This window comes from Cyprinodon variegatus, unplaced genomic scaffold (assembly GCF_000732505.1).
Source record: "Cyprinodon variegatus isolate N-32 unplaced genomic scaffold, C_variegatus-1.0 Scaffold438, whole genome shotgun sequence".
NCBI lineage: Eukaryota > Metazoa > Chordata > Actinopteri > Cyprinodontiformes > Cyprinodontidae > Cyprinodon > Cyprinodon variegatus.
The window spans coordinates 270122-283016 of NW_015150891.1; the positions used below are offsets into that span (position 1 = coordinate 270122).

The 12895-nt window shown below is 39.8% G+C and overlaps 1 protein-coding gene across 1 annotated transcript in view; it reads left to right on the plus strand.

Annotated features, from left to right (window-relative positions):
- kpna6 (karyopherin alpha 6 (importin alpha 7)) overlaps nucleotides 1-11247 on the plus strand; it is an 18679-nt gene extending 7432 nt beyond the window's left edge. Inside the window, exons 9-14 of the mRNA XM_015388837.1 lie at nucleotides 485-648; nucleotides 728-806; nucleotides 991-1116; nucleotides 2453-2580; nucleotides 2970-3154; nucleotides 6482-11247. Of these exons, the coding sequence (XP_015244323.1) occupies nucleotides 485-648; nucleotides 728-806; nucleotides 991-1116; nucleotides 2453-2580; nucleotides 2970-3154; nucleotides 6482-6669 (870 nt within the window). The 3' untranslated portion in view covers nucleotides 6670-11247. The remainder of the gene's footprint in view (nucleotides 1-484; nucleotides 649-727; nucleotides 807-990; nucleotides 1117-2452; nucleotides 2581-2969; nucleotides 3155-6481) is intronic.
- The last annotated feature ends 1648 nt before the right edge of the window (nucleotides 11248-12895 follow it).

Sequence of the window (12895 nt, forward strand, 5' to 3'; positions counted from 1 at the left end):
AAATAGAGATAGAATGATGAAAAAGGGGTCCCTATGTCCTCCAGCAGTCTAAGCCTATAGCAGCATAACTATAGAGATAGGATAACCTGAGCCACTCTGACTATAAGCTTTATCAAAAAGGAAGTTTCAAGCCTGAAAGTAAACAGGGTGTCTGCCTCACAGAATGTTTAGCATAGTCTTTAAATCCGAACCACTGTTAATATTCTTAAACTAAGACCAATTTAAAACTACTTTACTGTTGAATAGAAAGTTGTTGTTTTTTTAGCATGCTGAATAAGCAGTTTATTTACTGTTTTTAGCTTTGTTTTGATGACTAGCAGGTACATTTATGTCCTGAACAGAAAGTTGAGGCTGATAAAGAGGAATCTCTGCTGCTGTTTTAGTGAAAGTTCCCCTCATCTTCTGTTACCTTAGCCTTTTTCTGTGTGTTAATGACAGTGCAGAGGTGGCATCATGTCCGATCAGAGCCTTTTTTGCTGTGTAGGTGTCTCCCTGTCTGCCGGTACTGTCCAGGCTGTTGTTTAGCAGCGACCCAGACTTGCTGGCAGATGCCTGCTGGGCTCTTTCCTACCTCTCAGACGGCCCCAATGACAAGATCCAGGCTGTCATCGACTCCGGTGTCTGCAGGAGGCTGGTGGAGCTGCTCATGTAAGCTTGGGCTACACGCCGCCTGTTGGCTCATGTTTAAATTGAAGCTGCGAAAGGCTGTAACTTCTCCTCTCTACAGGCACACTGACTATAAGGTGGCCTCTCCTGCCCTGAGAGCTGTGGGAAACATCATCACTGGAGATGACATTCAGACTCAGGTTGGAGTCATAAATACCCCATGTTTCCTGTAGGCTTATAACTGTTTTTGGAGGGGTGGGTTCCACTTTAGATAGAACAGAACCGGCTTGTAGTGAGGAGTTCCAGCGACTGTCATTCATTAATGTACCAGAAGATGAGAGCGCTAAATCGTAATAAAAAATGTGTTCTCCTGTTTGTGTTTAGGTGGTGTTGAACTGCTCAGCTTTACCCTGCCTGCTGCACCTCCTCAGCAGCCCTAAGGAGTCTATTCGTAAGGAAGCATGCTGGACCATTTCCAACATCACAGCTGGAAACCGAGCACAAATACAGGTGACCTTTACACACGCTGACCCAGAAACCAGCCTTAGATTGACGCTGGATGTCTTGATTATCTCTTTAATGAATATTAGAACCCATATTGCTTTTATTAAAGCTACTTTTCCCCAAATGACAGCTAGGAGGTGATTTCTTTCAGCAAAAATAAACTACCTTTCCACAGCATTCCCTCTCTAAACAGTTTAAATGGAGTTTGGGGTTTTATGGGATTGAAATAACACAGATTGAAGCTTTTCTGGGAAGTTGGTGTGAAATGATTTATGGTTCTGCACATTTTCCCCAAAGAACCCTAAAGAAAATGTGGTTTGCAGGGGATGAGATAGAAATGTAAATTCCCTTCTTTCATGGTTGTTTGGTGGAAAACTAAGCTTTCAAGTCTCCCTAAATAGTCTGACCCCCACTGAGAGACACTGTGGTGGCGGCGCGGCGCTGCGCTGTCCTTCAGCAGAGACCAGGGAGAAGGTCAGACTTGATGGGGAGATGAATGAAGCTAATTAAAGCACAAAGTTGGAAGAAAACCTGTTAAAGGGTAAAAGAAGTAGGTCTGTGTTTAAAGAAAAAAAAAAAAAAGGGGGGGGATTTTCCAATCCTGCATTGATTCTTATATATATTCTTAAAGATCCATTCATAGAACCAATCATGGATTTGAAAAATGCATTTTGTACTTTGCTTTTAGCCACCTTTAACCACAGTCAATATTAATATAAGACCAGATTCAATATGTTGTCTAACTATACAAACAAATATAGTTAATAACACAAATCCAATTTCAGAAAGGATTGGATCTAGAAAGTAGGATCTAAGTCGATTATTGTAATTTGAAATGATACCAAATCCTAAAAATAAGTCAGATTGAGAATGAGCTCGCAGTTTGGCAGCATGTCAGAATGGCCTAAAGCCCAGAATCCAGTTAACAATCAGTGGCAGAACTTACAGGATGCTCCATCCATCCTGATGTTTTTCCACCCATGAACGTTTCTGCAAATAGGAATTTTTAATAGGGTTAAAAACTCAAGTCTCTGGACGAAGTAAATACTCCCCAAAAGACTCACAATTTGTTCCAGGAGCTACAGATGTAGTGGTGTGACCGACTACAGCTGCACACCTTTAATAAAATGAATTTTCACATCATTTGTAAACTCTTAGAATGACCGTTTTTAGTCCAGGTGAAGGAAATCATTAACGGGAGTCATATAACTAATTAATTTAAATATTCTAAATGTATCTGTTCAGTATGATTCCTGTCTGATTTATGACTGAAGAACATAAAGTTAACCAGTTTGAGATGCTGCTTCATGACCCCTAACCCAGATTTTCTGTTCCTTTCTAGACGGTGATTGATGCCAACATCTTTCCAGTCCTGATTGAAATCTTGCAGAAAGCAGAATTCAGAACCAGGAAAGAAGCAGCCTGGGCTATCACCAACGCTACATCCGGAGGAACACCGGAGCAGATCAGGTAGGACTGAGATTAAAACCAATCCATGGTTCAGGAAGGGAAATGCTCTTTGTTCTCTATTTATAAACAAGTTGGTTAGAAATAAGTGCGGCTCCAAAATAAAACACCGGATCTCCATATTTCATGTTTTAAAAGGAGATCAGAACCAAAATAAAAATAGTCTCTTAGAAGACCTAATAAAATTCAATTAAGTTTGATCATACTCCAGATTTAAAGGATTTATTTCCATAATTAATAAAAAGGTTCAAATGTAAATGCTGATTTAGCACTGCTAGGTTCATGGGTATTACATGATTAGTTCACAGATAAAAAATGGTAAATAAAGGGGGGGTCCTATAAGTGAAAGAGCTTATTCTTAGTTTATTATGTTTCCTCCTGTTTGTATTCAGGTATCTGGTGAACCTGGGCTGCATCAAGCCTCTGTGTGACCTGCTGACCGTGATGGACTCTAAGATTGTTCAGGTGGCTCTCAACGGTCTGGAGAACATCCTGAGGCTCGGCGAGCAGGAGGCCAAGCAGGAGAACAACGGCACCGGCGTCAACCCTTACTGCAGCCTCATCGAAGAGGCCTACGGTACGCACTCGTTTATCACCTCTAAGCTGCTGACATTCATTTGAACAGATTTGGATTAAGGAACAAAGTTTTTATTTTACTTTTTTTTGGGGGGGGGGAGAGTAAATTCTCTTTTAGGCAAGTCATGAGATTTTCTTTTAAAGCGGGTCATATTTTGAAATCAGTCTATCTGATTCATGATATGTGCTGCTGATATTTGCTTTCTCTTCTTCCATTTAGAAATTAAAATTAAAATGATACGCAAGTTTAACTACAAATCGTAAATAATGGATACTAAGTGAAGGGGGTTTTGATACCTAAATAATGAATCGGCCATCAGCTTGGAAAAACTTGGTAATGTTGAGTTTCACTCCTTCTAGACATGAGTTTTAAGGGCCGCCCTGTGGACCATGACGATGTTCAAATATTGCTGTGCCAGTTTAGCAACACGAGGAAAAGGAAATCCCCAGGACTGGGCTCTCCACCTCTAAGCTCCTCTGACAGTGTCTTAACAGACTCTGTGCTGTTGTTGCTTTGTCTCTTAAAAATAAAAAGCTGAACCAGGACCTTTTTCTTTTTTTTTCCCTCTTCTGAAAGAGACTATCTCTGCTGATTGACTTCCTGCTGCTGCTGCCATGTCAGTGACTTACTCCTTGGCCATTCCTCAGTATGCATACTTGTGCGTTCTCTGCAAACATTAGCCTCAGCACTGTTCCAATTCACAAGACCGATAATGAACAAAATCCTTGGATGTTGTTCTTACCCCTTGCTCTTTGCTTGAGCACACATCAGAGCAGACTAGTCCGTTTTTGAGATTGACAGCCGTCCCAGCATGCACCGCGGCAGCAGCTTCCAGCGGAGCGCTGACAGACCTCAGAGTATTAAGTTAAAAGTTCTCTTTTCTGTTTCCGTTCTATAAAACTACGTTTTTAGATCATTTAAGGCAAGAACACTATACTTTTAAACGTCACTATATGGCCCATTTAATGTCTTACTGCTTAATTTGAAACAAAAGTTCTGATGTTGAAAGGACTGTGGCAACCAGCGGAACGCCGCGGCTAACTGCAGCCAAGGCTAACGTTAGCCCGTCTGCAGCAGCACTCTCTTCGCATAGCTGTGTTTGAAGTACCGCTGGCTCTGATGTTGATTGTTTGTTTGGGAAAGTGCTCATTTGATTTGTGTTTATCTGACTGTGTTCATTATAATTCCCCCACTAAATGAAAAAGTAAGAATCTATTATTATCTTAAGGAATATTAATAACAGGAGGTGAAATGCAGCTACAGACTAGCTTTGAAAATGGTGACGCCACGTGGACGCTTCTGTTCCAATCGACCCAAATTTATAATTTAATGTACTCCCATTCTCCTTGAGTCCATACTTTCCTTACTTGGTGAGGACACGAGTCCGTACTCATGTTCTTGTGAATCAAGAAACAGCCCTTATTTCTTTGGCTGCTTTCGTTGGGAGGAATTCCACTTTTTCAGTGTTTAGATCTGAATACTTCTTTTTCAAGTATTCCAGGACGTTTTTCTTTACATGGTTGGTCAGCTGAGGGTCCTTTATGGAGTCAGAAAGGGGGCAAAATGTTAATAATAAATCTTAGTTGAAACTGAAAAATTTAAAGTTAGAAAAGAAGAAAAATAGATGTTTATATTGAATGTCAGATTTTTGCCTTATAATCTGAGAAACTAAAAAGTAAACATAAAATGATAAGAGTTGAATCTAAATTCTTCTCTCCAGCGCTGCTACTAGCTGTCAATCATGTTTACCCCCCGCCCACTCCTGTCACATCGGGGTCGAAATTTGAATGTAAATTTTTTTTTTAAAAATCCTGAAACTGAAAAAGGATTTTGAAAATAAAAGAGAAATCGAAAGAAATTTATTTGAATCTGAAAATATAAAATGTAAAACTGCAATAAAGAAAATGACTAAAAAATTAATTGTGTAATTAAAATACTAAACTGAATTTAGATGAAATTATTTTTGCTTTTTAGTCTCACATTATAAGGTAAAAATCTGACATTAAATATCAACTTCTATTTTTTTTTGTTTCAAAAGTTTACAGACATTTTGACCCCTTTCTGACTCCATAGTCCTTCTCTTCTGTAACGATGCTTTTATCAAACAGGTGGAGAACAGGCTTCAAGTAGGACACACTTGCATAATGTTCTCCTGAGAGGGCATCAGTAAAGGGCTGAACACTTCTGCCCATTGTGGAAGCACAGACATCAGTCAAAGGAACATAATATTAAAATGAGTACATCAGCCTGATTTTCAGTAAAACAGCATCTTTATTTTTATTTGTTAGGCCTTTTTTTTTTTTCATTTTTGATGGTAAGCAGGATAACATGGGATTGGAGAGAATGCAGCAAAGGTCACTAGGCGGGGACTAACGCCTGTGACGACCGTGTCGAGGACCAAAGGCTCATATTATGGGTCACATGCTCAACCCCTACGCAACCGCTGGTCCCAAGGCGACTTCTTTTTAACATAACGGACTGCTGTGTTGAAATACGTTGGCGACAACCCTGATTATGTATAAATATAAATGGTTTGTATCTAAAGCCGGGCATACATTGTGTGATTGGTTCTCTTGTTGCATGCAGCAACAGCTTGCACTGTACGAGGAAGCCACAGGGCTTCTAAAAACCATGTCGGACTCAGCTCCGCAGTGAGGTGGTTCTACTCTGACCCGTCTATCAAGTCAAACCTCACTAGAAGCTCACTAGAGAGAAATGCGCTGCCTTGGCAATTTTTGCAATTTTGTGCTGAAAGCCCTAAAAAGAAAAGGCAACGACGTACTTGGACAAAGTCATAGCTGAGCCAACGTGGCTCCTATGGTCTGTCAGTTTTACAGAAAGAACTCCATTTCACTACTTGCAGTTCCGCCATGCTTCTGTGTTTTTGTCTGAGAGGTAAAAGAATCCTTGTTTGCTCACCGAGCGATTTGCCCACGGCAGCCGACTGAAAATGAAACGTGTTTGATTTTCTCCCGACCTCACGATTCCTGATCGGAAGGTGGTGGTGAGAGGCTGATCGCCCCTGGTTACCTCCTGAACACTACATACAGTATATGCCCGGCTTTAGAAAAAAAAACCACTTAGAGTTAAATGGGTTTACAGGCCTACAGCTGACATGAACAGACAAGGCGCCACCTACTGTTTTATAGCTGAACTACCAGAAAGTCAGATGGTGGCCTTTGAAGCAGTTCTTTAAAAAATCCCCTCACAAAAAGGCAAAGATAACGACACTCCCAACTTATGGGAGAAATACCTCATTTATTGTTTTAAGGAAAAGGTTTTAAGCTCCTCCCTGTGTTCTTATATTGATTTGTTTTTTTTTTACAGGACTGGACAAGATTGAGTTCCTCCAGAGCCACGACAACCAGGAGATCTACCAGAAGGCGTTTGACCTCATCGAGCGTTACTTCGGCGTGGAGGATGAGGACAGCAGCCTCGCTCCTCAGGTGGACCAGGCCAACCAGCAGTTCCTTTTCCCTCAGCAAGAAGCTCCAATGGAGGGCTTCCAGCTCTAAGTCTTCATCAGTGAACCACTCACCCCTGTCCATTTGTATACGCCCCCCTCCCCCCGGCACCCAGCCCATGACGCCGGAGTCATGCCACTGTGTTCTCTTGCCTGATCTCTGCAAGCACACAAACCAACCTGCCCTAATGGAGGAAAGCTGAAACCGTGGCCCCTTCATCCAAGCTTTCCTAGCAGAGGACAAATATTCTCACAGGGCTGATTTTTCTTTCCTGTTTTTTGCTTAGTTGGGTTTTTTTCTGGCCATTTGGGGCATTTCTCACAAACTCAATACCCAAGTGGGGGAACTGATCACCTAAAAACCTGAAGTGGTTTGAAACGTGCACACGTGGACTTGTTTCTGCCGTTTGATAGCTCTTAGATCCTGTTGCCGGCAGTAACCATTTATCTAAATTTCTTTAGCGATGGGACATTCCTGTTGTCTGGATTATCCCGGCCCCTTTGCAGTCCACCAACGGGGGCGTTTGAGGCATAAAACGCCCAGTTTGTGCAGTTCACTGTAGGCACAACTTTCCCCCCCTTTTTTTTATGTTATTTACCTCTAACCCTTATTTATCTTTTTCTTTATAGGTGTTTTTCCTTTTCTGTAAATGGAAATAGAATTTTTTTTTGTTTTTTACAAAAAGATGCCCTGGTTGTTCAGCTTAGGGTTGGTTAAAAAGCTTCCGGCGAAGCAAAGGGAGGACTTTTAAGTTTAAAGGGGAGGGAAGATGTTTAACAGATGAACGTAAACAAAGGAAGGACTACGATTGGAGTTTAGGGAAAGGACGTTTCATTTTTTTTCTTTAACCATTAAAATGAAATCCAAGTTTTTTCCATGACGGGAATATTGGAATATCCAAATTTTCATTGTGTGCTGTGTTAATAACATTTGAATTATGAAGTGATCTATTAAGCAAGGCATAGTTTAGGATTATTGAGAGCCCTCTGCAGCAGCAAACCTAACTTATTTTCATGTCCGGCTGTGTTTAACGGATTGCAAACGTGAAGAAAAAAAAAGGAATCATTAAACCATTCTTTGAAGTAGTGAAAGTTTCATAGCTTAGCGGTTCCAGAGAGCCCCTGGAGGAGGCGGGGTTTGCTGCTCGGCGCCCAGTAGGGCAGGGCCTCTGCAGTCTCATAGGACCCCTGTCCAGACGCAGCTGGTACAGGGAGGTGGCGGCGAATCACTGCGGATCGTTCATGTAAACATTTTGGGTCGGATAAAGAAGCCGGATTAAAACACGGTAACTTTCGGTGGTGTGAATAGTGATAGTTTAGTGACCACGGTGGTGTTTTCTTTAGCGGTAGACTTGATTAAAATTAGCCTCCGGCATTCGACATCACTATACCTTTGAGAAAACGGAGATGACTTTGCATGAGACAGTCGTGCTGCGTGTGGGTGTCGTTCATGTAAATAGCCTCTCCTGCGCCCAAGCTTGGAACAATCTGCTTCTTCTGTGTGGGTCTAAAAAAAAAAAAAAAACTAAGAAAAAAAACACAAAAAAAAAAACAGCTGGAGGTGACTAGCCTAACTGCATCAAAATGACAAGTAACTAATAGAAGTATATTTGGATTTTGCTGGGGTTTTTTGCATTAATGTATATCTTTACTTACACTTCATGCACACTTGCATACAACACCAGCTGAAACACACCTCACATGGATGAGTGGCTAGAAGCAAAGACCAGCTTCCCTTTAAAGAGAGGAAATGTTCTTCTTCCTTTTTCTTTCTGCGGTAGTTATTTGAACTAAATTGATAAAATGTTGCTTAAAGCAAAAATCGTGTTATGGAAACTTGCAGTTGTTTCTAGCCACGGGACGTGTGACCACGAATGGGCGGGGCTTCTGATCAGGTCGGTCAGCGCTGAGCCTCTAGATGAAGCCGAGGTGTGTTTGTGTGAGTTTTGACTGACAGGCGCTGTGTGAGGGAGGAGGCTGATTGAATCTATCAGAAAATGTCCCAATCAGAGTCGGGGAGCTGCTGCTCTGTGGATGATTATGGCGTGGAACAAAATCAGGGTTTCTCTAAAGGAAAAAAAAACTGCTTAGGAGCGTTTAGACTTTATTAAGGTATTAGTAGTAGTGTTATTATTTTGGGGAAAAAAGTAGTAAATGTAGAGGTTCATCTAGCAGGTGTCAAACTAATCTGGTGCTTTTAATGCCTTTGAGATACTGAATGATGAAATGATTTATGGATTCCTTCAAGACAAGAATATAAGTTTCAGTTTATAGCCAATTTTGGGGGAATCTAATTAACCTAAAGGCTCAGATAGATCCATACATCCCCTCCCCACTCAGAGTGGTAGAAATCCTTTTTTTTTATATACCTGAACTGTTCAGATTTATGCAAATTGGTTGGAAGAATGTTACTCCATACATTGAAGCTTAACGTCTTCCAAAACCCTTTTTTGGTATGTATTCCTGGTCAGTACCTCAGTACTGCCATGTTTAAAAGGCGATTATCATGTTTTTGTTTTGTTTTTTCGGGGGGATGTAAAGTTTTCCGAGAGCACTAGTTAAAAAGTGAGGCTGGTTGGTTCCCTCATTCCAGTCTGGCCAGCTGCACACCTTCCAGCTAGCTTGAGATGATCCAGGTTGGATCAGGAGCTTCTTTCTTTGCTGACCTTTCATTTGGGCAGTCACTGTGGGACCTTCAAACCTAGTAATGTCTTTAAACGTTCTTCAAAACAACTCCTGGGAATCTAAAACGATCCTGCCTGTTAAAGTTTAGTTTATAGGTTAATGTTGAAGAAAATCACATATTTTTAAACCATTTCCTGCTGAAATATGCTAGTTCTTCAGACACTTTAAGGATGTATGTATATGTGAGTCTGTAGGAATAATTGTGAACGGAAAATCCACAGGGAATCCAAACTGGTCACCTAGTTCCTCTTAAAATACGTAGGAAATTGTTTCTATGAATAATCCAGGCTGAAAAACAAAGGCATTAAAAGCTCCATATTATTAACGCCGTTCGGACGGTGGGACGACCGACCGCGGCGGGGTTTATCATGAAGCCCAGTTCTGCACCATATCTGCCAGAGGAATGAATAGCAGATGATTTCCTGAGCTTTATCCACAGAGCGCCAGCAGCCCCGGCCGACAGGAGAAGTCAAACCATGAATAAAGCAACAACATCTTACCTCTACCTGACAGAAGTGTAGAGCAGAAGTCTTTGGTTTTTTTGGCCAATTCTGTGCTTGGCCTACAAAAATAATGCCAGAATTGCAATATATAAATATATATATATATATATATAAATAGATGTATAAAAAAATCATTGCATCAACAAGGAAAAAAAAATGTTTATATTTCTTAACACGAAAAATGCACTCCTGCTCACTAAAGTGCCAATCCGACCAACAAAGACTGGAGGATCTTACGTTTCTGTCTTTGACTTGTAGATTATTTCTTTATATCTTTATTTACTTGAATGTGCACATGTTTCAGTGCAAACCATTGCTGCTCTATTTTCCTTATCTTTCAATTTACATCGTTTGCCATTTTTTATTTCTATAAGTGGCATTCTTTAACAATGATGTCTAATTATCTGGGAGGGGTGGGAGGACTGACTTGACGGCACGAATCTTATTTTTTTATTTTTTCCCCTTTTAGCGGTCTCAGAGTCTTGTGGTTCAGAGACCGGCACCAACCTCACTGCCAATTTAATCCACCAAAGTTCAATTTCAGTCCCTCTTCTTTCTTTTTTTTTCTCTCTCCGGAAATTAAATTCAGATTAAAAAATATTCTCCGATTTAATTTTTATTTTTTTGTTTAATTTTTTTCTGAGTTGAAACGTTTAGGATTCAGAAAAAAGTGCATCGATTTACATTAAAAAGTGTTATTTAAACTATGTATGTTCTGATACATTGACAGGGATTCAAACACAATTCTAATCACTTCTGAGAAGTGGAGGAAAAAAAAAAGAACCTCGGTAGAACTCTTAACAGGATGAATAACGCAAAAAAAGAAAAGAATAGGTGAGTACCCAAGCATTTCTGCTTCTCTTCTGATTTTTTTTTTAGGGATATTTGCTTATGTCTAATCAGGCTGCATGATCAGTAGTCTTGTTTATCATAAGTGAGCAAAAGTCTCATATCTAACTTGTCTTCCGTCCGGAGCGCTGTAGGTGTCTTTAATGGAAATATAAAGCCAAACTCGGCTCATTCAAATCACGTCTGCTCCAAATGTTTACAATGCTCTATTTTTTTTTGTTAATTCCTCTTTATATAGCATCACTAACCGGTCCGGACGCATCCTCTGCTCTGGTCCTCGCATCTTTTTACTTTCCTTCGTATTTATTTTCTCTTGTCCATATCAATGCTTTTCTGTTGCTCCGAATAAAACGCCGTACTGTGACCCGACTGGACTTTACCGACGGTATGAATGAGTGACGAGAAACTTTACACACTTCAGCTGAACATGACACACAAACATAAACATGGAGAGAGGGGGGGAAGAAAAAAACTCATACAGGAAACTGCAACGATATTAAAGATGTAAAGAAACTGTATTGGATTTAAAAATTGTTCAGATGAAATACTGTAAGAAAAACCAACAAAAAAAATAAAGTTATGTTTCAACCCTTTGATTATTGTTTTTCATTCTTGCTGACTAAAGGCCAAAATTGGTTAGGCCAATAGAACCAATGGAGACCAAATCTGATAAGTAGGGGTGAGTATTGGTATTGGTGTTGCGATACGATACGTGTCACAACACGATATAACAATATCACTATATATTACTGTATTTTATCAGGTATCAAAATTAAATGTATGGATAAAAAGGCACGTCTGCAAATGTTCATCTGCAGATACTGGTAATTTATTTTGGTATCCATGTTATGTGGGGTTTGAGTCGGTCTGTCTTCCACTGTGACTGCCTCAACTACAGATATGGCGCTGCGCCGCACAGCAAAAGGGCGCCACAGCGATATCTGCCAGAGTGGCGGTGCAGAGGTACCCATTGAGCAAAAATTGGTTGGAAAGACGACGATTTACATCCAAAAGACGTCTACATTTGGGTGAAAGGTCAAAAGCCGTAATCTTCAGATTGTTGAAAAGACGTTGAAAACTGGCTTTGTAACATCTTTTATTGGACTAAAGTGGGACGAAATCAGACTAACCAAACAGCCTGATTTTCAACTATTTCTGGACTAAATCAAGAATATGATGGACCGACCAGATTAAGTGTAAAAATCAACGTCTAAATGACGTCTGGTGTTTGGGGTGGTAGCCCATTTTCTCATTGTTTTAGGTAAAAAATTATTGAATTTAAAATTGATACTAGGAATTGAAAGATCGATATATATAATGGGCAGCTGAAAATCATGATATATATCGCCAAATAAATTTTTGTTTTTTTCAAACCCCTATTAGCCGTCGATTTATTCAGAATTTGGCTTTTAAAAAAGCATTGACCATATACTGCAAAGAAAAGTTTAAATTCAAAAATAACTATTTGTTTTATGCCTTTCATTTCTTTTTTTTTTATTCTCCAACACCCTAAAATAATATCCAGAGCCACAACTTCTTACCTAATTACCCACACCTACGAGGTTATGTTTTTTGGTCGTGTTTGTTTGTCTGTTAGCAGGATTAATTAAAAAGTTCGGAATAGATTTTAATGACATTTTTACTAGGGGTGCACCTCATGCCAACTAACCATTTAATTTTGGTGATGATCCAGATCATAATCTGGATACAGGACCTTTTTTAAAAGATTTGCTTATATTGTGAGATAGGGGCATTTAGGGGATCAAGCAGTTCGACCCTAAACCAGAGGGTGGCAGCAGAGACTATTGACAGCTTAACTCCAGAAGTATTATTGTGAATGCAAAAAAAAAAAATGGAAAAAAGGAGCTGTCACCATCCGATCCGTACAATCAGCTCATTTGTGCATGCGCTACCAGATATCCATCCGGCTCATTCTCCATTTTACTTCGTAAAAAAAGAAAAAAAACTGAATTAAGGAAGTATACAAAACTATATTGTGTTAAAGGTTAAAATTGTATTTCCTGAGAAAATAAATGCCTTAAAATCTTTTTTTTTTCTTCTTTTTTCACTCGTCGCTGTCTGATCTCACTGGAAATTGGATCCTATGCTCCTTCCAGGAGCTAACTTTTTAGATCAGTGGATTTAAACATAAATCTGGTCTTTCTGAGTTTTATGTTTTCCTTTCTTGTTAACCTTGTGGGTACCGGTATATAGCGCAAAATCTAAAGAAAGAAACAATTA